The 22,796-nt window shown below is 36.8% G+C and overlaps 1 protein-coding gene across 1 annotated transcript in view; it reads left to right on the forward strand.

Moving 5' to 3' along the window:
* Window positions 1-22,796, forward strand: part of SEMA5A (semaphorin 5A) — a 1,142,184-nt gene that overhangs the window by 576,621 nt on the left and 542,767 nt on the right. The window contains exon 8 of the mRNA XM_053715801.1: window positions 13,034-13,088. Within this exon, the coding sequence (XP_053571776.1) occupies window positions 13,034-13,088 (55 nt within the window). The remainder of the gene's footprint in view (window positions 1-13,033; window positions 13,089-22,796) is intronic.

A 22,796-nucleotide genomic window follows, 5' to 3' on the forward strand; every position in this document is an offset into this window, starting at 1 on the left:
TAAATATATATTTCTATTTAAATATCTGTTAATGTTCATGTAAAATACTTATCTATAGGAATAGATGTACAGGTACAGGTATATATAGATAGATATATAAAAATATGTATTTAAAATAAAAAAAGGACATTATCCTGTAAGTGAAGAATATTGGAATGTGAAATATGTACAGTAAATATAGAGTAAAACACATTACTACTTAAATACATATGTACACACATATAAACATACATACATATGCATGTTTGGACATATGTATCTCTGTGATAATGCCCTGAGACCCCTTATAACTTTTTAATGCAATATTTTTAAAATATTGGTATCAGTTTCTGTCTATAAATGTAAGAGGCCTTCTATCCCAGAACTTGTATCATTAATTTAGTTATTACAGAATATGATCACAGAACAAAAAATAATTTGCCGATAGTTGCAGGCATTATAAAATAGATTACATGTCTTCTGAGACTAATTTGATCATTTTCTGTCCGGCTAGATATAATTGAGGAGTATCTGACTAAGTTTGCTTATTACAGCTGTCAAATAGGTTAACATAACCACGTAATACATGGATTGTGGTTTTATTGCTTTTCAAGTTATGGCTTTGAATTTGAGCACAGTTTATTAAACCAGTTTTAAATGAATGTTCCCTTAAAGGGACAGTACACTGTAAAATTGTTTTTCCATAAATGTATTTTAAATGACTTGTTATACCAACTGCAGAGTATAAAATATTTGAGAAATTGCATTTTCGGGTTTATTTGTGTATCTGAAGTAGCTGGTTTTGTGCTTTGAAACCACAGCCTATTACAATGGGTTGAGCTTCAGGTAATATCAGATCTCATTATGTTATCACTTTTATGTACACACTCTTTCTTCCTTATCTTATATTTGTCTGGAACACCAAAGCTCAATACATAGAGAGAACAATGGAAATTATCATTTTATTACTTAACTATCATGCCCCCCACTGAGAGTGTAATCTCTTCTGCTGGCTATGTTTACTTAGGCTTGTCAATAGCATATACGCCAGTATCAAAACTTTCAGTATAGGTTGGGAAACCACAAGCTAAATCAGCTATTTCAAATGCTGAAATATGAGTAAAGGAGCTACTTGCAACCAATTTAATACACTCTAGCAGGTAAAAAGGATCATTGGGAATAATTTAAAGGGGAGAAAGTTTTTGGGTGAACTGTCCCCCTATGATACATGTGTAACTATAAGCAGCTCTAGAATATTTTAGCATCAGCTATCCGGTAATCTCAGGAAGTTGAGGGCTTTGTGGTTGTTATCTTAGAGAAGGATAATAACACAGCAAATGTTATAATAAAGTTAATATAATCAAACTTGAATTTCAAATATTCCTATTTATTTATAGATGTTATTACCCAAATAACCCTATAAGGCATAAGGCAGCTTTTCCCAACCCCAGGCCTCAGGACCCTTAACAGGCCAGATATTCATTATATCTTAAAGGGACATTAAACCTAAAAATGTTCTTTCGTGATTTAGAAAGAACATGCAATTTTAAACAACTTTCCAATTTGCTTCTATTATCTAATTTGCTTCATTCGTTTGATATCCTTTGTTGAAAATAAATATGCTCAGTAGCTGCAGATTGGTGGCTGCACATAAATGCATTGTGTGACTGGCTCACCCATGTGCATTACTATAGCTCTCACAATGAATATCTAAAGAATTAAGCAAATTAAATAATAGACTTAAATTGCAATGTTGTTTTAAATTGTATTCTACTTCTGTATCCTGAAAGAAAAAAATGGGGTTTCATGTCTCTTTAACTAGAGCACAGATATAATAATCAGTGTTCTTGTTAAGATATAATAAATTAAAGTTTTAAATTGTATTCTTCTTTTGAATCCTGAAAGAAAAAATTAGGGTTTGATGTCTCTTTAACTAGAGCACATACTGTATAAAATAATCAGTGTTCTTGTTAAGATATAGTAAATTAAAGTTTTTGATGACTGGGTTTTGGAAACAATGCTATAAGTAATGCAGCAAATACATACAATTTATGAAAATGCAGATGTTAATATAGAACGATACATTTATTTAGAGTAGAGGTCATTGTTCCTGAGATTTCACAGTAGTTGTAAAATATATATTTCTTTACTAGAGATTTCTTCTTTTTTACTTCAGTCACAGTATAGTAAAGAACAGATCTTCATAATAGTTACATTGTGTGAGAAGCTGATATTGACAAAGAAATCTCTGGCTTTTGATATATACAGTTAGGGCAAGTATTAAAGACTGAAGTATCAAAGTTACAAATATTCCCTGAAAAGCTATAAAATGCTTCAAATGAGGCTATTCAATACATTGTAGTCTCCTTTACAGTTAGTTTACTTTTGATTGTCAGGTCCAGTCTTTTTCATGTTTGTATTACATCTTAAGTTTTGTATTGTACTGCAAGTAATACATTAAAAACGGGTGACTTGGAGCTAGATTACGAGTGGAGCGCTATTTAACTTTGCTAGAGTGAGGCTTTTTTTTCGTGCGTCGGGTTGCGCTCATATTACAAGTAAAAAGTAAAAAGTTTGCTTGTGAGCATAAACCAGACGCGCTAAAAACATATTGCAACCACGTTAACTTCTTCTGCTGTAAAATATTTGAAATAATCCATAAAATACTGTATATCTTAATTTTTTTTATAATTAAATATGTATTTCTATATATATCTGATACTGTATATGTAAAATACTTATATATACCTATATATCTATAGGAATAAATATACAGGTATAGGTATATACAGAAATATGTATTTACAATAAAAAGGACATTATCCTGTAAGTGAAGACCATTGGAATGTGAAATATGTACAGCAAATATACAATAAAACAGATACACATACAGTATGTACACACATGTAAACACACACACACACACATATAGACATTTAGATATGTATGTATCTCGAAGTTAAAGGGATACTAAACACAAATGTTTTCTTGAATGATTCAGAAAGAGCATGCAATTTTAAGCAACTTTCTAATTTACTCCTAATACCAATTTTTCTTTGTTCTCTTGCTATCTTTCTTTAAAAAAGCAGGAATTTAAAGCTTAGGAGCCAGCCCATTTTAGGTTCAGCACCCTGGATAGCGCTTGCTTATTGGTGGCTACATTTAGCAAACCAATAAGCAAGCATAACTCAGGTTCTGAACCAAAAATGGGCCGGCTAATAGGAGTAAATTAGAAAGTTGCTTAAAATTGCATGCTCTGTCTGAATCATAAAAGAAGAAATTTGGGTTTAGTGCCCCTTTAAAGCCCTGAGACCTCATATCTTTTAGCCCTTAGAACCTTTTTTCAATGCAATATATATATATATATATATATAATATTTTTTATCAGACTGTGTTATTATGATTGTAACTGTACTGTTAAATGTATTTTTGAACTTTTTTGTCTTGTGTAACACTTAACCAGAGTTCATACGTCACGCTAGCCCGACGTTTATTGTATTTAACTTTGCTAGACCGAACCTTTTTGTGCGCATCGGGTTGCCCTTGTATTACAAGTTGAAAGTAAAAAGTTTGCTTGTGAGCAGAAACCAAATGTGCACACACAAAAATATTGCGACCGTGTTGACTTCAGCTACTGTAAAATATTCTAAATAATCCATAGAATATCTATATATTTTACATTATATTTAATAATTTGTAAAGATTTTATTCATTTTAATATTTTATATGTAATATTTCAATAACACGCGTTAAGATTACTAAATTGTCATTTGCGGTAGCCCGACCATTTTAAAATCTAAATCGCAAAACACGATGCATAAAACGCATATTTTTATTCCTATGTACTTCACGTAGAAAATAATGTTCTTTTTATTACTAAATATATATTTCTATTTAAATATCTGTTAATGTTCATGTAAAATACTTATCTATAGGAATAGATATACAGGTACAGGTATATATAGATAGATATATAAAAATATGTATTTAAAATAAAAAAAGGACATTATCCTGTAAGTGAAGAATATTGGAATGTGAAATATGTACAGTAAATATAGAGTAAAACACATTACTACTTAAATACATATGTACACACATATAAACATACATACATATGCATGTTTGGATATATGTATCTCTGTGATAATGCTCTGAGACCCCTTATAACTTTTTAATGCAATATTTTTAAAATAAATGTTTTTATCAGTGTTATTATAAGTGTAACTGTACTGTTACATTTTTTGTTTGGAGTTTTTTGTGCAACTTTTTTGTCTCGCATAATAGTTAACCAGAGCTCATATTACATGCTGTTTATGACAAGCACAAAGAGCCGCACTATAACTACTTATCGCTTGTACGCTACACTTAGCGCTCCACACATAATCTATCCCTCGATCATTAAGATACTTTGCATCTTCTTTTGACCTTATAAACTCCAGAGAGATGATTTTAAATTGACAGCTGTTAATTTGATTTAAAATGTGCATTGCAATAATAATTTTAAACGCTAATCAGTTTTTATTTGACTAGTTTCAGCAGAGCAAGTCTCTCATTCTATCCCATCAGAAAAGGTAGGAGAATACATTGACGCCGAGTTATCAAAGGTCTGTCGGACCTGATCTGACAGTGCGGATCAGGTCCGACAGACATCGCTGAATGCGGAGAGCAATACACTCTCCGTATTCAGTATTGCACCAGCAGCTCTCAAAAGCTGCTGGTGCAACGCCGCCCCCTGCAGATTCGCGGCCACGCAGGGGGTGTCAATCAACCCAATCGTACTCGATCAGGTTGAATTATGGCGATCTCTGTCCGCCTCATCAAAGCAGGCGGACAGATTATGGAGCCGTGGTCTTTAGACCGCTGCTTCATAACTGCTGTTTCTGGCAAGTCTGAAGACTCGCCAGAAACACAGGCCCACAAGCTCCATACGGAGCTTGATAAGTGGGCCTTTATATGTTCAAGTTAATGTGATATCTTTGTCCTTCATTTCATTCAAAATCTAGTTAAAGGGACAGTCTACACCAGAATTTTTTATTGTTTTAAAATATAAATAATTCCTTTATTACCCATTCCCCAGTTTTGCATAACCAACACAGTTGGTAACCTGTGATTACCTTGTATCTAAGCATCTGCAAACTGCCCCCGTATTTCAGTTCTTTTGACAGACTTGCATTTTAGCCAATCAGTGCTGGCTCCTATTAACTCCATGTGCGTAAGCACAGTGTTATCTATATGACTCACATGAACTAACACCCTCTAGTGGTGAAAAACTGTCAAAATGCATTTAGCTTAGAGGCAGCCTTCAAGGTCTAAGAAATTAGCATATGAACCTCCTAGGTTTAGCCTTCAACTAAGAATACCAAGAGAACAAAGAAAAATTGGTGATAAAAGTAAATTGGAAAGTTGTTTATAATCAGATACCCTATCTGAATAATGAAAGTTTATTTTGGACTAGACTGTCCCTTTAAAGCAACATTTCAATGCACAAACGACATGCTCTAAATCATTGGAGCATTTAATATTTCGGATTACTAACCATAGATAACTTTGGACCAGATTACAAGGCCAGAATAAAAATGCAATATATATGGGATGCTACAATTGCGCTAGAGCAGGGCTTGCAAAATGTTAAAAAGTCAGGGATGCTGCTTGTTAAGCCCAATCCCAAATGGACAGGTTCTCTAGCTGGGAACTTTGCATAATGATAAATGTCCCCATTCTGTAGTAAGTTAGTCCTTTGCTAAGTATGCAACATAAAATGAGGTCAGCGGGTCCCAAGCTCAGGCATTTATTGGGGGACAGTCTAGTCAAAATTAAACGTTCAGGATTCAGATAAGGCATGTCATTTTAAACAACTTTTCAATTTACTTTTATCATCAAATTTGCTTTGTTCTCTTGGTTTTCTTTGTTGACAGTTACGAAGGCTCATATACTAATTTCTATGCCTTTGAAGGCCGCCTCTTATCTCAGGGTATTTTGACAGTTTTTTACAGCTAAACAGAGCTAGTTTGTGTGTGATATATATATAAATTTAAGGTCATTCCCATGGAGTTACTGTACATAGGAGTCAGCACTGATTGGCTAAAACGCAATTCTAAGAAAAGAACTGAAATAAGGGGCATCTTTTCACATTATAAACTCCAGAGAGATGATTTTAAATTGGCAGCTGTTAATTTGATTAAAATGTGCATTGCAATAATAATTTTAAACACTAATCAGTTTTTGACTATTTTCAAATAAACAATCAGCAGAGCAAGTCCCTTATTCTATCCCATTAGAAAAGGTAGGAGAAAACATTATGTTCAAGTTAATGTGATATCTTTGTCCTTCATCTCATTCAAAATCTAGTTAAAGGGACAGTCTACACCAGAATTTTGTATTGTTTTAAAAGATACATAATCCCTTTATTACCCATTCCCTAGTTTTGCATAACCAACACAGTTATATTAATGTACTTTTTACCTCTGTGAGTATCTAAGCCTCTGCAAACTGCTTCCTTATTTCAGTTCTTTTGACAGACATCCATTTTAGCCAATCAGTGCTGGCTCCTAAAAACTCCACGTGCATAAGCACAGTGTTATCTATATGACTCACATGAACTAACACCCTCTAGTGGTGAAAAACTGTCAAAATGCATTTAGCTTAGAGACAGCCTTCAAGGTCTAAGAAATTAGCATATGAACCTCCTAGGTTTAACTTTCAACTAAGAATACCAAAAGAACAAAGCAAAATTGGTGATAAAAGTAAATTGGAAAGTTGTTTATAATCAGATGCCCTATCTGAAAAATGAAAGTTTATTTTGGACTAGACTGTTCCTTTAAAGGAACATTTCAATACACAAACGACATGCTCTAAATCATTGGAGCATGTCGTTTGTGCATTGAAATGTTCCTTTAAAGGGACAGTCTAGTCCAAAATAAACTTTCATTCTTAAGTGTGTTTTTTAGCCAAAATTCTACTTTCATCCAGAGTTGTCTAATTCTGGGACAGTTCCATATCATGTGCACTAAATCGGCTGCAAGTTTTGAACATTTTGGGCACTTGCTAAAATCTATATTTCCACATCTGAAACCTTTTTCCGGAGTAAAATAGAACTTATGGAGGAGTTTAATGTGCGATTCCCTCCAAGTGGAGGATAAAGTAACTTGATCTATGTTTACAATAGAAACTTGCACAGACCTTACATCAGTGTTATTGTCCGGTATAATACTATTCCATTCTACTGATAATTTCTCTGCATTCGTTCTGCTTTTAAGAGATATAAGAAGATGGTAACATGGAGAAATAGACATATGCCCATTTTTTACCAAATTTAACCAACCCTCCAAATTCGCCCAGGACCAACATTTACCTGACTCATTCATTAATTCCACTACAAAGCTTGTAGATATGCAAAGAACTCCTTGTTTGAAAGATTAAATTCTTGCTTAAAGGGACACTGTACTCAAAAATTTTCTTTCATGATTCACATAGAGCATGCATTTTTAAGCAACTTTCTAATTTACACCTATTATCAATTTTTCTTCATTCTCTTGGTATGTTTATTTGAAAAGCAAGAATGTAAGTTTAGATGCCGGCCCATTTTTGGTGAACAACCTGGGTTGTCCTTGCTGATTGGTCAGCACCAATAAACAAGTGCTGTCCATGGTCCTGAAGCAAACATTTGCTGGCTCCTTAGCTGAGATGCCTTCTTTTTCAAATAAAGATAGCAAGAGAATGAATTAAAATTGATAATAGAAGTAAATTAGAAAGTTGCTTAAAATTGCATGCTCTATCTGAGTCATGAAAGAAAAAATTTGGGTTCAGTGTCCCTTTAAGTGATTCAAAAGTTTTGAGGGATTCTTTTTCATTATCGATAAACTAAATTACCCTATCTAAGCCTAGACTGTGCCATCTTTGAAACAGCGCCGAATGAATGCCTGCTAAAAATTTGGGATTGACCAAAAATGGAGCAAATTTTGACACATTGCAATCCAAAGTCATAAGCTTGCCTATTTTCCACCAACTCTGAATAGGGTTAAATATTGTTTTAAGTGCTTTTATTTCTTGGGATATTTGTTTAGATTTGCAATGTATTAGAGCTACCGGAAGAAATGGATTACATATGCTATTTTCTAATTGATTGTTTGTAGCATAATCCTTGGAAAAATCCAATCCGCCACTATGCGTGCCAAAAGAGCATAATTGTAAAAACGCAAATCTGGCAGTGCAAGAACCCCACATTTTCGAGGTAACTGTAATTTTGATAGAGCAATTCTTGAGGCTCTGTTTTGCCAGATAAAGCTTCTTAAAGCAATATTAAGGGTCTTGATATCTCTCCCTTTAAGTATAATCGGAACATTTTGCAAGATATATAACAGTTTTGGTAATATTACAGGACCGTCTTTAACACAGGTCAAAAGGGGCAGCTGCCCAGGGCCCAGTTTCTGTTGAGGGGCCCAAGAGTCCTAAAAAAATGGTTCATACCAGACTGCTGATGTGACATGGGGAACACACACATTCAATCCTAATACTGTCACAGTCAAAAGTACTCTGTTTATATATATATATATATATATATATATATATATATATATTTTAAAACTGTGCCAGACCGTGCTGGTGTCATGTGACATGCCAAGCTATTGCCATGTGCTGTTTTAGATGTGCACTGTGCAGCACTGAATGCTAAGCCCTAACTCGGCATCCAGCCATTCCCATTGCATCATAAAAGGTCCTGCTGGGGTTACCACTGTTACCAGGTCACTGCTCTGGTTGTGGGGATTGTTTCTGGGTAGGGCTGACTGTAGGCGCATGCAGCAGAAAGCTGGAGCGGCAAGCACGTGAGGATTTGAGCATCTGTGCAGCTGCACACACTGCTCTCTTCAGTCTTGAGGCTCTGTGACTCATCTCACACTGTATCCATGCAGCCTTGGACAAACAGCATCCAGTCTGCTGGTCCCCTTAGCCCTGCTCTTTCTGCTGTGGCCCTAAGATCAAATAACTGAAGTTTGTTAGGCGAACAGTGCTTTGTAGAAAGGTGTCAGTGGGAAGAATAAGTGAGTGCGCACACACCCTTCCCCATGCAGCATTGTCTAGTGCAAGGTGAGAGGGAACTTGTTCCTAGCAAAGAAGTGACATGTGCTGCTGTGGCTGATGTATAGTGTCATGCTGATACTTCACACATTAATGTAAGGTTTATTTTTATAGATTTTGTCTCAGATTTTACAGCTTACCATAGTAGTTCTGCTGTTCCAGTCAGTAAACTTATACTGCACCTCCATGCTTCCTCCTCAGTCTTTACCTTGCTTTGCTCCTGTTGGCTGCCCTTAATCTCTTTAACCAACTAACCTCACACCAGAATCACATTCAAAAGAATATTAAATGAATCCACAGTGGAGGAATTTATATATTTATTTACTTATTAGTACTGCTTAGGTCTAGTTTCACATATTGCAATTTATTTTATTTTTTTAAATGATTAGCTCAGTAGTGGATAATCCACTGCTGGGCTAATAATTAAAAAAAAACATTGATTTAGTTGTTTTTTGGGATGTTGGGGTGGAGAGCGAAATTGCATGGGGGGGGGGCCCAAGAAAATTTTCGCCCAGGGTCCAGTCAATATTAAAGACGGCCCTGGGTAATAAACCCATTTTAAACAAAGCAATCCGGCCTGAGATGGATAATGGGAGACTATGCCAGTTCTTCAGTCTCTCTTTAATATCAAATAATATTGGAAGAATATTAAGAGCGTAAGAATTATCCAGATCGGAGGATACTGAGACACCCAAATATTTAAAAAAAAGTCTAAGACCATCTTAAAGGATATATTTAATAGTGAATCTTTATTTTTTCTTAACCAAAGGAATTCAATTGAAATATCAAAGAGGGCATGTCATTTTAAACAACTTTTCAATTTAATTTTATCATCAACTTTGCTTTGTTCTCTTGGTTTTCTTTGTTGACAGTTAGGTAAGCTCATATACTAATTTCTATGCCCTTGAAGGCCACCTATTATCTTAGGGCATTTTGACAGTTTTTTTTACAGCTAAACAGAGCTAGTTTATGAGTGATATATATAGATATATATATATATACATATATATATAAGGTCATTCCCATGGAGTTACATAGGAGTCAGCACTGATTGGCTAAAACGCAAGTCTAAGAAAAGAACTGAAGTAAGGGGGCAGTTTGCAGAAGCTTAGATACAAGGTAATCATAGAGTTAAAAAGTTTATTATTATAAATGTATTGGTTATGCAAAACTGGGGAATGGGTAATAAAGGGATTATCTATCTTTTTAAACAATAACAATTCTGGAGTAGACTGTCCCTTTAATGAATTTCATGGGGCATCACAGTTATTTAAAATCTTGACTTGACATGTATTTCAAAAGTGCACCAAATGTGTCCAAGAGCATAAAATGGCTAGGAGACCATGGTTTACACATTCTAAATGAAAACCACATCTCATTTTCTAGAAAAGTAGAAGATGATTAACCTGACAAAGCAAACTTTTATCGTAAAGAGTAAGGGCTTGTTAAACTAACTTTACAACCAAATAAATACTAGCCTTTTTGTAACAAAATATTATTTTTTGCACTTGAGGAAGGCTAATAACCAATCTTCCCAAACATTAATATATTTTGGTATCTTCAAATTCATTGAATAGTATGCACTTACTCATACTGAATTTTGCAGCTTTTTTTTTTTTCTTCTTTTGGAACTGAGGAAGCTTGAATTATAGTAGATTTGTAATGATACGTATTAAAAAAATATTTAATTAGGGTAAATATCTAACTGTTTTAGTCCTTGTATACTGCTCAGAATTTTTGGAATAGAACAGTTACTTATTTCCTTTTCTCTGCAGTTGCCCTCTCTGATTGGTACAAAATATATCTATGTATATATGTGTATATAAGTCGACAAACCCCAAAGCTTGGAATATGTGGATGTTTCACATTTGATAAGCCTACTTGTCATAACTATTTCAACATTTCTGAATTGTTGTTAAAACACATGACATAGAAATATGAAAGCAAACAATAGAAGAAAGCATGCCGTTGCTAATTTTTGGCACAGTGTAATTAAAAAACTTTTTATGTTAGCTTTTGCCAGTATTTAATTAGCAGAGCCATCTGCTGAAGGAATGCCGGACCATCTGCCTGGAATGGCATACTGTGATTTTACTTTACTTGATGAAAGAACCTTGGTTGATTGCTAACTCATTAAACTTTTATTTCCTACTACAGTAAACATATTGATTTGGAGTGTTCTGAGTATCTAGCTATCTGTCTTTGTTATATATATATATATATATTATGCACATTTGGCTTCGGACTTAAACAAATTAGTCTGAATTTATGCCGATTCGGCGATTTGTGAGATACAGATTAATATATTATTGGATGAAGAAGACAAAGAACAAGCATCAATTTGTAATGATTCATTCATGGTTATCATGCAGTTAGGCACTAACAATGTGCAGGAAGGGGCAGGAAAGAGGCAAGGAGCTATATTCTTTTGGCTAATCAGCTGCTTTGTTTGTAATGATGTACAGGGATCTGAACATTCATGTGTTCGTCATTCCATGCAGGGCCACCACTAGAAATTTTGGGGCCCCTTACTTAACCATTGATCAGGACCCCCATTTGACATGTGCAATTTTTGACCAAGTGACTAAAACGTATATGCATTTTATTCTTAAAGGGCCATTATACACTAATTTTTTCTTTGCATAAATGTTTGTAGATGATCTATTTATAAAGCCCATAAAGTTGTTTTTTTTTTTTTTTTTTAAATGTATAATTTTTCTTATTTTTATTCCAAGTTCTTTTTATTGAGGATAAGTCAAGCATAATACAAGCCATGAAAATTGGTTCACATGGAAATGAAAAACATCATAACTATAAAAGAAAAGAAATAACAAAGACCAATTTAACATAAACAAGTAAAGTAAATGAAGATTTCACAGGTAATTCTCACATCTTAAATTGAGTAAGTGAAAAGAGTTGTGCCTTTGAGCCCCTTAAGGGGAAACATATTATTCTTGGATTTGCCAAACAACAAACCCAATCAAGCAAGATGTATAAAAACTCTAAATACTCTAAATTTTAACACGTAAGTAGTTATAACTCTTCCTATTCAGTATTCGACAAGGGCTGCCCCAGTTGCGGCATGCCCGCTCCAGGTCTCTGGTCTATGTCTAGTCTCTTAGTTATATGCAATAGGTAGTGGTCCTAGAGAGCCTGGGCTTCTATAAACGATTCTCTCTTGTTGTTTTTGTATGAGCTAAACTCCTCAAGTTCAATTAACTCTGATACTCTATTTCTCCATCTCTGAGTGGCTGGGGATATGTGTAGTTTCCAATGTTTGGCTATGAAGGACTTAACGCCATTTATCATTATTTGGAATAAAATTTGGTGGGCCTTAGAGGTCAATTTCCTAAACTTATTAAGTAGGAAGACTAGGGGGTCTAAGGGTAATGTGCAGTCCAGGACCTTCTCCATTTCCCCAATACAACTTCTCCAAAGCTGATTGACTGCATTACACCACCACCACATGTGTCCCATTCCACTACCAGAATGTCCACATCTCCAACACCTATTTGGAAGTGATGGGTATAATCTGTGTAGGCATTTGGGGGTGAGATACCAGTTATGTAGTATTTTATAGTTTAGTTCAACCAGGTATGCTGAGGATGAAGAGGACTTGGTATTTCTGAAAATATCATCTGCTGTATGGGGGAGAATTATAGTACCCAGTTCTCTTTCCCACGACTCAATTGAGGGGGGAAGGTCGCCTGGTGGTGGTTGTGTCAGGATAGAGTGTATCCTGGATAGAGTATGTTTCTTTGGATGTTTAGCAGTGTATAATTTCTCAAGATTCATGAGGGGTCTTAGCATGTTGTTGCTACTTTTGTGGGTCAGTATGTAATGACGAGTCCGTCTGTAATTGAACCAGTTCTGGAATATCGAAAAGCCTTGATCCTGTAGTTGTGCTTGGGATAGTAGTTGGTCATGGTTAGATACCTGATGTAATTCTATGTCTATAATATCTCTGTCAATCTCACAGGCCCCACTAAGATCAGTAACTGAAAATTCATTGTTATGGGTCAGTGACGTCAAAGGTGAGGGGTTGGAAGAGAGGAATGGGTTTGTTTTGTTTGCATAATGCCACTGCTCTAATGTTTCTCTGGTTATCGGATTAACTATGTTCCTGACCATAGAGTGGAAGTTTGGATGCCAGCAAATGGCCGAAAGAGGTGTCTCTGGGTTTAGGTTTTGCTCTATCTCTATCCAACTCTTTTTGTGTTTTATGGATCCTCCAGTGAAATATGCGTTTGAGGAAAATGGCTTGTCCTGTATAATGCTAAGTCTGGGACTCCCCAACCCACCCCGTTCTCTCGAGCGAATCATTGTCTTTTTATTTATTCTAGGTTGAACACCCCTCCAAATGAACGAGTGGAATAGTTGTTGAATCTGAGCGATGTATCTAGTTGGAAGCGGTATAGGTAGGGTCTGCATAATGTATAGTAATCTAGGAAAGGCGTTCATTTTGATAGTGTTAATCCTCCCTAACCAAGTCAATCTTCTGGAGTTCCAAGAGGAGAGGTCTCTAGCCAGGGCAACCCTGATTGGAATATAATTTAGTTTGTATATCTTGTCCATGTCCTCTGCCAACTGAATTCCCAAGTATTTTATGGAGTTCTTACACCATCTAAATGGGCAGATTTGAGCTATCTGGAGTGTTCTCCGTTCTTGGAGAGATACTCCAAGATTTCAGATTTAGTGTAGTTAATAAGGAAATTTGTGAGTTTGTTGAATGTCTTTAACTCTCCCATCAACGGAGGCATAGACCTAACAGGGTTAGTGAGGGAGAACAGGATATCATTGGCGAACATGGAGAGTTTGTATTCCCTTTCTCCGATAATCATACCTGTGATGTCTTTATTAAGTCTAATTCTGGTGGCTAGGGTCTCCAATAGGCAGACAAATAGCAGGGGGGAAAGGGGGCACCCCTGACGTGTACCATTAGTTATCTGGAAAGGCTGCGAGAGAATACCATTTAAAGTAATTTTGGCGCTAGGGCTCGAGTACAGAGCAAAAATTCTCTGTAGCATAATATCTCCAATTCCAAATGACCGCAGTGTCATCTTGAGAAACCACCAATTCACTCGGTCGAAGGCCTTCTCCGCATCTGTGGATAACCACACCGCGGGAATGCCCTCGACTTTGGCATGCCAAATTAAGTGCATATTGCGGACCGTGTTATCCTTGGCTTCTCTGTTTGGTATGAAACCAACTGGTCATGGTGTATAATGGAAGGAAGAATTAGGTTTAGTCTGGTGGCCAGTATTTTAGCGAAAATTTTTATGTCACAATTTAATAACGAAATTGGCCTATAATTGGGAATGGAGTCTGGTGATTTGCCTGGTTTTGGGATGACTGTAATGTGAGCCTGCAGCGCCAAGGGAGAAAAGGGTTTGCTGTCATCTATGTCCTGGGGAAGTAGGACAATAGGTGAGGAGCCAAGGTATTTTTGAATTTATTGTAGTATGCAGATCCGAAACCGTCAAGGTCCCCGTGGCTTTACCCATCGGGAATGGAGGATATGGCATCTCTGACCTCTTTAAGGGGAAATGTGGCAAGGTCAAGGGCCGTCTGTTGTTCTATGGGTGAGGGATGGTAGGTGTAGTTGGGATAAGTAGGGTAGATATTTCCTGTTCAGTGGCATTGGGCCCTAACGTGGGGGGGTCCTCTTAGGTTATATAACCCCTTATAGAATCTTCTAAATTGGTCATCTATGTCTCTTGAAGGTCGACCAGGTCTTCCCTTTGGGGTCTTTTATTGCCATTATGTGGCGTTTGTTTATTACGCTGACGTAATAGTCTGGCTAGTAATTTGGCCCTGTTTATTGTACCCTTCATAAAATGTTTTTTTTAAGAAACAGAGCTGCACGATTGAGTTTCTTGGCCAAGGAGCAGTTTGAGCTGGTCTCTTTTGTGTTGTAGACTGGCTAGGAGGGAAAAGATACCTGAAATTTTTTTGTGAATATCTTGTAATTTGCCCAGTTCGTCTAGTAGGGCTGTCAAAAGTTGGGTTCATTGTTTATTTTTTGCTGCTTTTAAAGCAATAATCTCCCCTCTAATCACGCACTTATGCGCCTCCCAAATAGGTTGCATGTTGACATCGTGTGTGCTTGTTTGTGGTGAAATAGTCCAGTAAGTGCTTTATTATCTGTATACATATGATCGGGTCATTAAGTAGTGTTTCGTCAAGTTTCCAAGCCTATCGTGTCTCTGGGAGGTGGCCACCTAAGGGAGCAGCTGACCATGGCATGGTCCGACCAAGGTTATAGGGGAGATATCTGTGTGACTGACTAGCTCTAGGGCTAGGTACATCTATGAATATGTAGTCTAGTTCTCGTGTAGACTCGGTGGGGGTGAGAGTAGAAAGTATAATCTTTTTGGTGTTGGGGTGGGACAATCTCCACGCGTCGTGTACAGCCAAGTCAGTTAGGTAGGCCCTAAATGAACGTAAGATTTTCTGGGGACCGAGGAAACACCTCTAGAACAGTCAAGATCCGGGTCTATTGCTAGGTTAAAATCCCCTCCCATAATCAAACTACCTTTGGGCACAATCAAGAATGGCTTTTTTGACGGTATGATAAAAATTGCGGTGTAGCGATATTAGGGGCATAAATACTAGTGATTGTCACCATTTTATTATAAAGCCTGCCCGTCTATACAATAAACCTCCCATCCCTTATCTTTAGTGTACTGATATTGGGAGAATTGAATATTCTTTTAATGACAATGCCTACCCCATTGAGTTTAGTGGAATTTGAAGCCAGAAACACCTGTCCAAATGTATTGAATGACATTGTAGGCTTCTCTTCCTCTTCTAAAATGATGTTCCTGCATAAGGATTATATCATATTGGAGGTCTCTTATAGTCTCTAAACGCCATAGACCTGTTTTGTGAGGAGAGTTCAGACCCTTAACGTTGTGAGATATTATTTTGTTTTGTAATGGGCTTGTCAGTCATGGTGACTGAGTGAAGTTGGTTTGAATGTAAGTGTATAGTGTGAGAGACCCGGAGCGTGACATACCTTGCATCAAGACATCCCGGGGTGAACAGCACAGAGAAGCGAGCATTATACTTTGAGAAACAATGCCTGGAGAGAAATAACAACATTTCAAAAACAAGAATCTAGTTTGTGAACTACACTTTAACTAATCCTGTAAGAGTTATATCTGTAGTGTTGTAAACACTTAATTTAACACTCAAAAAAGAACATTTTCTTAAACATATTCCTGAGTATTATTGTACAATATCTGATACAACATTAACTATTTGCTAGGGGGACGAATGGTGTCCAGTTAATCATCAGAGGTTATATATAGTAATCTCTAGTTGTGTGTGCGAAAACTGGGGGGGATTATAATGAGGAACATAAGAAACATTCAAAAACGGGAATTTGAGGGGAACCGCGCAAACTACAACGAACCTGAAAATACCAGAGAACAACCTTACTGTACGCTAGTGTGCTTCAAAGGAGAACTTCAAAAGAGATTCAGCCCTAATGATAGGACCTGTGGCGAAAAAGCAATAAAAGATTAGGAATAATGACTAACAATACTAGCATCAATGGTCCTGTCATTTTTAGTAGATATGTCACAGCCCAAAAAAGAAAGTCCCATCCTATGGTAAGTTTTCAAGTCCCCTGAGAGGGAATTGGGTGGTTTTCATTCTTTTTGCTGGGACTTTGGACCAGGTAGGTCGCTGCTCCTTAGGTCTTTCTCCGCGTCGGTCCTCATGTGGTGTCTGGGTGTCCAGAACTTTTTCTGAGGGAGCCTCAAAAGTGATATTAAGCTTTTTGGATAGTGTGTCTAGGTCGTTGAAACTTTTATAAACTATTTGGGACCCATTATGGTAAATGATGAGGCTAAAGGGGTAGCCCCACCTGTATCTAATATTATTATCCTGAAGTTTTGAGTTGATGAATCTAACTTCCCTCCTTCTTTGGATGGTTTGAGGGCATAAATCCTGGAAAATTTGTAATGAATGGTTATGAAAGGAGATAGACTGCCTAGTTCTGACAGCCTGCCATAATTCTTCTCTTGTGGTGAATTTCAGCAGTCTAAGAATAACATCTCTAGGTGGTGCTGGAGGTTTCTGAGGGGGCCTCAGTGCCCTGTGTATCCTTTCGATGTCTTCAGAGGCCAATGGAGTAGATCTAGGAAGCAAAAACTGGAACAGTTCTTTGACGTAAGATTTAAGATGCTCCTGGGGAATCTCCTCAGGGATGCCTCTTATTCTTAAGTTGTTCCTCCTCCCTCTGTTATCTAAGTCCTCTAGTTTATCCTGTAAGGTTTGAATAATGGAATCTTGTATAGAAAGCTGTTGGATGTTTGAGCTGACAAGGTTGTTTAGATTATCTTGGCCATCTTCTAGGTAATCAATCCTAGATCCCATTTCGTTTAAATCTTTCTTGAGATCTCTAATTTCATCTTTAATGAAGGATTTGAGTGACTCTATATCCGTCTTGGAGTGTAAACTCGCTATCTGAGACTGGATGGAGAGCAGGGAGTCCCTCTGATTTACTACATTGTCTATGGGTGTATCTGCGGCATTGACCGCAGGGTTCTGCTGTGTTTCTGGTCCGTTGCCTTCTTGTGTCAGAAAAAATGTGGAGACCGAGGGGGTCAGGGCAGGGTTTTTATTTGACTTGTCTGGCTTGTTGCCTTTCTTGGAAGTCATTTTCCTTGTTTATAGAGGGCTGTGATGTGAGGGGTGGTCAAAGTGGTAGGTTATTAAGTAGAATAGCCTCTTTTCTGAGTTTTAATGGAAATTGCTGTGCTTGTAATTAGTTCAGGCTGGATCAGATCGTGTATCTGTAGATATCATAAAGTCAATAGGTCCGGGGAACAAGGAAAATAAATATGCTTGACCTGAACTGGTTTGCACCCTGGCCCTCCAACCACAAGCCCAACTGCTGTTTGAATTGTGTATTGAATAAATTCAAGATGCTATTGTGAGCGGCTTCCAACCAACAAGTTTAGTTAATTGCAATGTCACTTTTGCTTTAATCTGTTCCCTCTGTGGTGCAGCTAGTGAGCTGTGTATAGTAATTGCCTGTATGGGCTTATTGTTACTGCAGTTCAGTCTTTGAAAGTAAGGCCACGTGGGTGGTATATATGAGAAGCACGGGAACTATATAAGGCTTTTAAATTGAGAAATTAATGTCCTCAGGGTGCTCTCTGTGTTCTCTATTGAGGCCTAGCATGAAAACATCACTGTGCTGTGGCAGTAGCACCCATGTGGGTGGTCGTTATGGAATAAAGACAGTGGGCAATGTAAAACAGCGTAGTGCTTGGTAATGGGAGCGTGACTTCCATCAGAACACCCCAATGGTGGCGTATAGGCTGTAATTCTTGACCCGCGTGTCCCCAAGCAAATCCCTTGTTACCTTTGTTGCCGGGCGGTATCTGTATCTTTTAGCTGCGGCTACCCCTCCGTTCCGGCTGTTTGCATGTTATCCTCCCGGCGTACGGAACTCACTGCGGGGCATGCACAGAGGTAAATAGTGCTATAGATCAGGTATTCGTGCAGCGGTGAGACAGCCGTGGTGTTTTGTTGAGGTCTGCCTGCAGCGCGGGTTTTCAAGATGGCGCCCGCTTCAAATGTGTCTCTCAATTTATCACTGTTTAGGGACTTGTAGATTTACCTCCATGCCCAATAATATGATCAGTGGTGTTCCCGAGGTGTTCAACACTCGGTGTAGTGTAATTTGCCCCCAGATTTCGTTTGTCCTTGGGCTCTGATGGACTGACAGCAACGGAGCACTCTCACTCTGCTGCCATGTCCCAGCACGGCGTAGCTCCGCCCCCATAATTTTGCTTATTTTTAAAGAACATTGCTCTGATTTTCAGACTCCTAACCAAGCCCCAAAGTTTTATTTGAATACTGTCAGCTACCTTCTCCAGCTTGCTCCTGTTTGTGTAAAGGATCTTTTCATATGCAAAAGTAGGGGGAGTGTCTTATTTCCCACTTGCAGTGGGCTTTCCAACTACCTTTTCAACAGAGCTAAACTGAAAACTTCTAAGTAAGTTTCTAAACCATTTTATACTGGATTTTTATGTCAGTATCTGTGCATCTTATTCTTTATAGTAGTGTCTATTACATGCAGTTATATGAAAATGAGTGTATGCTGTCCCTTTAAGTGTAGTCAAACTTGAAAATGTTGTAAAGGTAGTAACACACAAACACAGAAACACACAGACACACATAAGGATTCACATATAGACACTCTAGCATACACACAAAGAAACACACAAACACATTCATAGACTGAAACACACTCACATATAAGGATTCACACTCTAGCAGACACACAAAGAAACATACAAACACACTCATACACTGAAACACACACTCACACATAAGGATTCACACTATAGCAGACACACAAAGAAACACACACACACTCAGACACACACACCCACACAGATATTCAGCACTTGTTTACATTGACCTGACAAGTAATAAGGTAGACTACAGTTTTGTCAAGAAAGGAGATTTACAAGACAAAATATGTAATTCTGATTATCTTTTTGTCAAGGCAGATGCCAACTATCTGATGACAACAGCATGCAGTGGCTGAAAGGAAGGGCCCTGAACTGCCTAAACAATAATTTAAAGGTTAAGTGGTGGATTGGTGACTTCCAGAAAGGTCTCAGTCTCAAAGTCGGTAGAAATATGTGAATAATCAGTAGTAAGGTAAAAATGTCCTAAAAAGGAACAGATAATGGACACACACACACAAACTCAGACACAAACTTGCACATAAACCCAAGGTAACACCCACAGAGACAGCCTCAGAAAACACACAAAGACATACACACTCACAGACACCCACAGAAAACACACAAAAGACATACATACACACACACATTCACAGAGACATCCACAGAAAATTCACAAAGACAGACACACAAACCCTCACAGAGAGATCCACAGAAAAAAAATACATACACACTCATATAGACACCAACAAAAGCACAAAGACATAAACACAGACACCCACAGAAACACTCACATTAGGTAAAATTTCTGCACATCGCCAACTCGTAAATCAACAGTGTGTGACATGCATGATAAAAAAAATAGCAGAAATTAAGAAATCACTTTTAAAAGAATCATATTTGTAAATGTGCAAACAAAAATACTTCTGTGAATTCAAAATTGTACATTATTGATATGTCAGAATGGGTAGATGAAGAAAAGTACTTTTGAGATGTTGACAAATGTTTGGGGTCCCCCCCACATTTTCCCCAACCAAGAGCACCACTTCAAATCTGGTTTACAAAATGTTCCCATCTGTCAGCTGTACTTATGCATTTTGAAAATGCTGTACTCTATATGGTCTTGGTGTAACCATAAGCTGTGGCACTAGGTCTCATACCATTAAATCTGGTTAAATGCAGGATTTAGGCTTGTTTGTATGTATTTCAAAATTAAGTCAGCTGTAGTGTAAACTGAACAGTGTTAAGTTAACCTGTCTCATTTCAAACACTGAGCAATCTTAGCCTGAGAGTATAACATTTTATGCAGATTTAAATATCTTAGATAAAATGCCTCCTGGCATCTGGAAAGTCCTTGCATAAAGGGGCAGTAAACTGGAATGTAAATAAAATATATATATATATATATATATATATATATATATATACATATATATATATATATATATATATATATATATATAAAATCATATCTGCCAAAAGGGCAACCTACCATTTGTGTATTGAGGAGGAAACATTTCTGCATGGTTTTAAATATAGAATTTCTACAGCATTGTCAAATAATCTTAAATACACTGCTGCATATTGCTAAACAAAAATTGTTTTATGGACCCTGGCCCCACCACACAACTACCACACTGAAGTTACAATCTGAAATTTCACAAATAAATAAAAAACATTTACTAAGTAAGTCCTACCTACTCTGCAAATGAAAGTCATCTGCCACCTGACTCAAGCAAACACTGTAAAAACTGAAGTTCCAAGTCTGTCTCTCACTGTGCATAGTGGTTTAGTGCACACTCAGAAATCCTCTCAAATGCTAATGCTTTACTCCTTGCAATGACATTTCCCACGCTCAATAGCACTCTGCTGTAGCGCCCTCTCATGGCTGCCAAAATGTAAAAAAAAAAAAGTTTATTTTTAAATAGTTGTTTGCCTCATGGGGTCCCGTGGCCCACAGGGCCCCTAACAGGAGTCACCCTATTCACCCCCTGATGGAGGCCCTGATCCCATGTCCAAACCAGCCACAGTATTATTATTAATTTATGTTAGGGACAGCAAGTCAGTCAATAAAGGTTTATCCAATCCAGTTTTAACTAGGTAGGTGGAAAACTAGGAGAAGCTCAGTCATTTTCAATTATTTTGAGCTATTGGAATGTGCCGTTATGTGATGTCTGTGCCTCTGTTAGCTAGTCATTTACTCAAATTCATTCAGAAAGTTATATGTTCTGTAAGCATTGAAAGATAGGTTCTTGCAATTATTTGAATTCTAACTTGTAAGGTTTTTTTAAAAAATTAGTTGTATATATTTGCTGTTCCCATAGAAAATAACTGTAATAAATTCAAAATGGTTATTACATTAAAATGAAAGCTCACATGAACAAAATTTAGCCAAACCAAATATTAGGAAAAATCAAAAACAATATTTTAAACTAAAATACTTTTTTTGCCTGTGCACATTGCTAGTATATATAAATATGAACACAGACACACTGTGATGTATATCAGGTAGATCTGCTCCTTCATGTTTATTTTTGTATATGTAATAGCTATATTTGCTAAAAAAAAAAAAAAAGCCTCAATCCATTGTTCTCAAGAAAATGTCCATATAAAATGACTGAGCCTGCAGAAATAGCAGACCTTATTTTATCCATCTCTCTATAAATTGAGGCCTCCTTATCTTATCTCTTTGTCCACAGCACACAATGACCAATACTTAGAGCAATTCAGTTTTTTCCCCCTTTTTTTTATTTCTTTATTATCACAAATACATTACAAATATATTTAGCTACCCAGGTGCTAAACCAAAAATGGGCCGGCTCCAAACCTTACGTTCCTGCTTTTCAAATAAAGATACAAACAGAATAAAGAGAAAATTTGATAATAGGAGTAAGTTAGAAAAAAAAAACTTAAAAGAAAAAAAAAAAAAAAACAACACAACCAAACAACAATACATAAAACATTCCAAACCATTACTATAGTTTTAGAAAACTACTATTTACAATGTAGAGAGTGGTGTCACTCTTATTATTCCTACCCTTAAGGTTTTAAGAACCCCTGTCTTGAGGCTGGCTGTTAAGCCTATGTGGATATTCATCTGCCTCTTTACAATTGTCTATTATACACTGTCAGAAAAAATGTGCAAAAATTGTACCTTTAGGGGTACAACAGCTTGTCACTGGGGCAGTACCCTCAAAGGTACACCCGCTCTACCCTTTAACATGGGTACAAATTAGTACCCTTGCAAATTCTACCTTTCAAAGGCAAATATGTATATTTGGTGACTAGATTGGACCTCAGTGTTATGGTACCATATTGTACCCTTAAAAAAATGGTGCAAATCTGGCCTTTTAAGAGTACTGCCCCAGTGACAAGCTCTTTGTACCTCATGATGGCAAATTTGTACTTAACACAGCATATTACAAATGCTGCTCCATTAGATTTATTAAATAACATTCAAATATGCATTCATTTAATGTGTACTTTTTCAGACAATATAACAATAGCCACACTGTACTTTTAAAAAGT

The sequence above is a fragment of the Bombina bombina genome, chromosome 5 (genome assembly GCF_027579735.1).
Source record: "Bombina bombina isolate aBomBom1 chromosome 5, aBomBom1.pri, whole genome shotgun sequence".
NCBI lineage: Eukaryota > Metazoa > Chordata > Amphibia > Anura > Bombinatoridae > Bombina > Bombina bombina.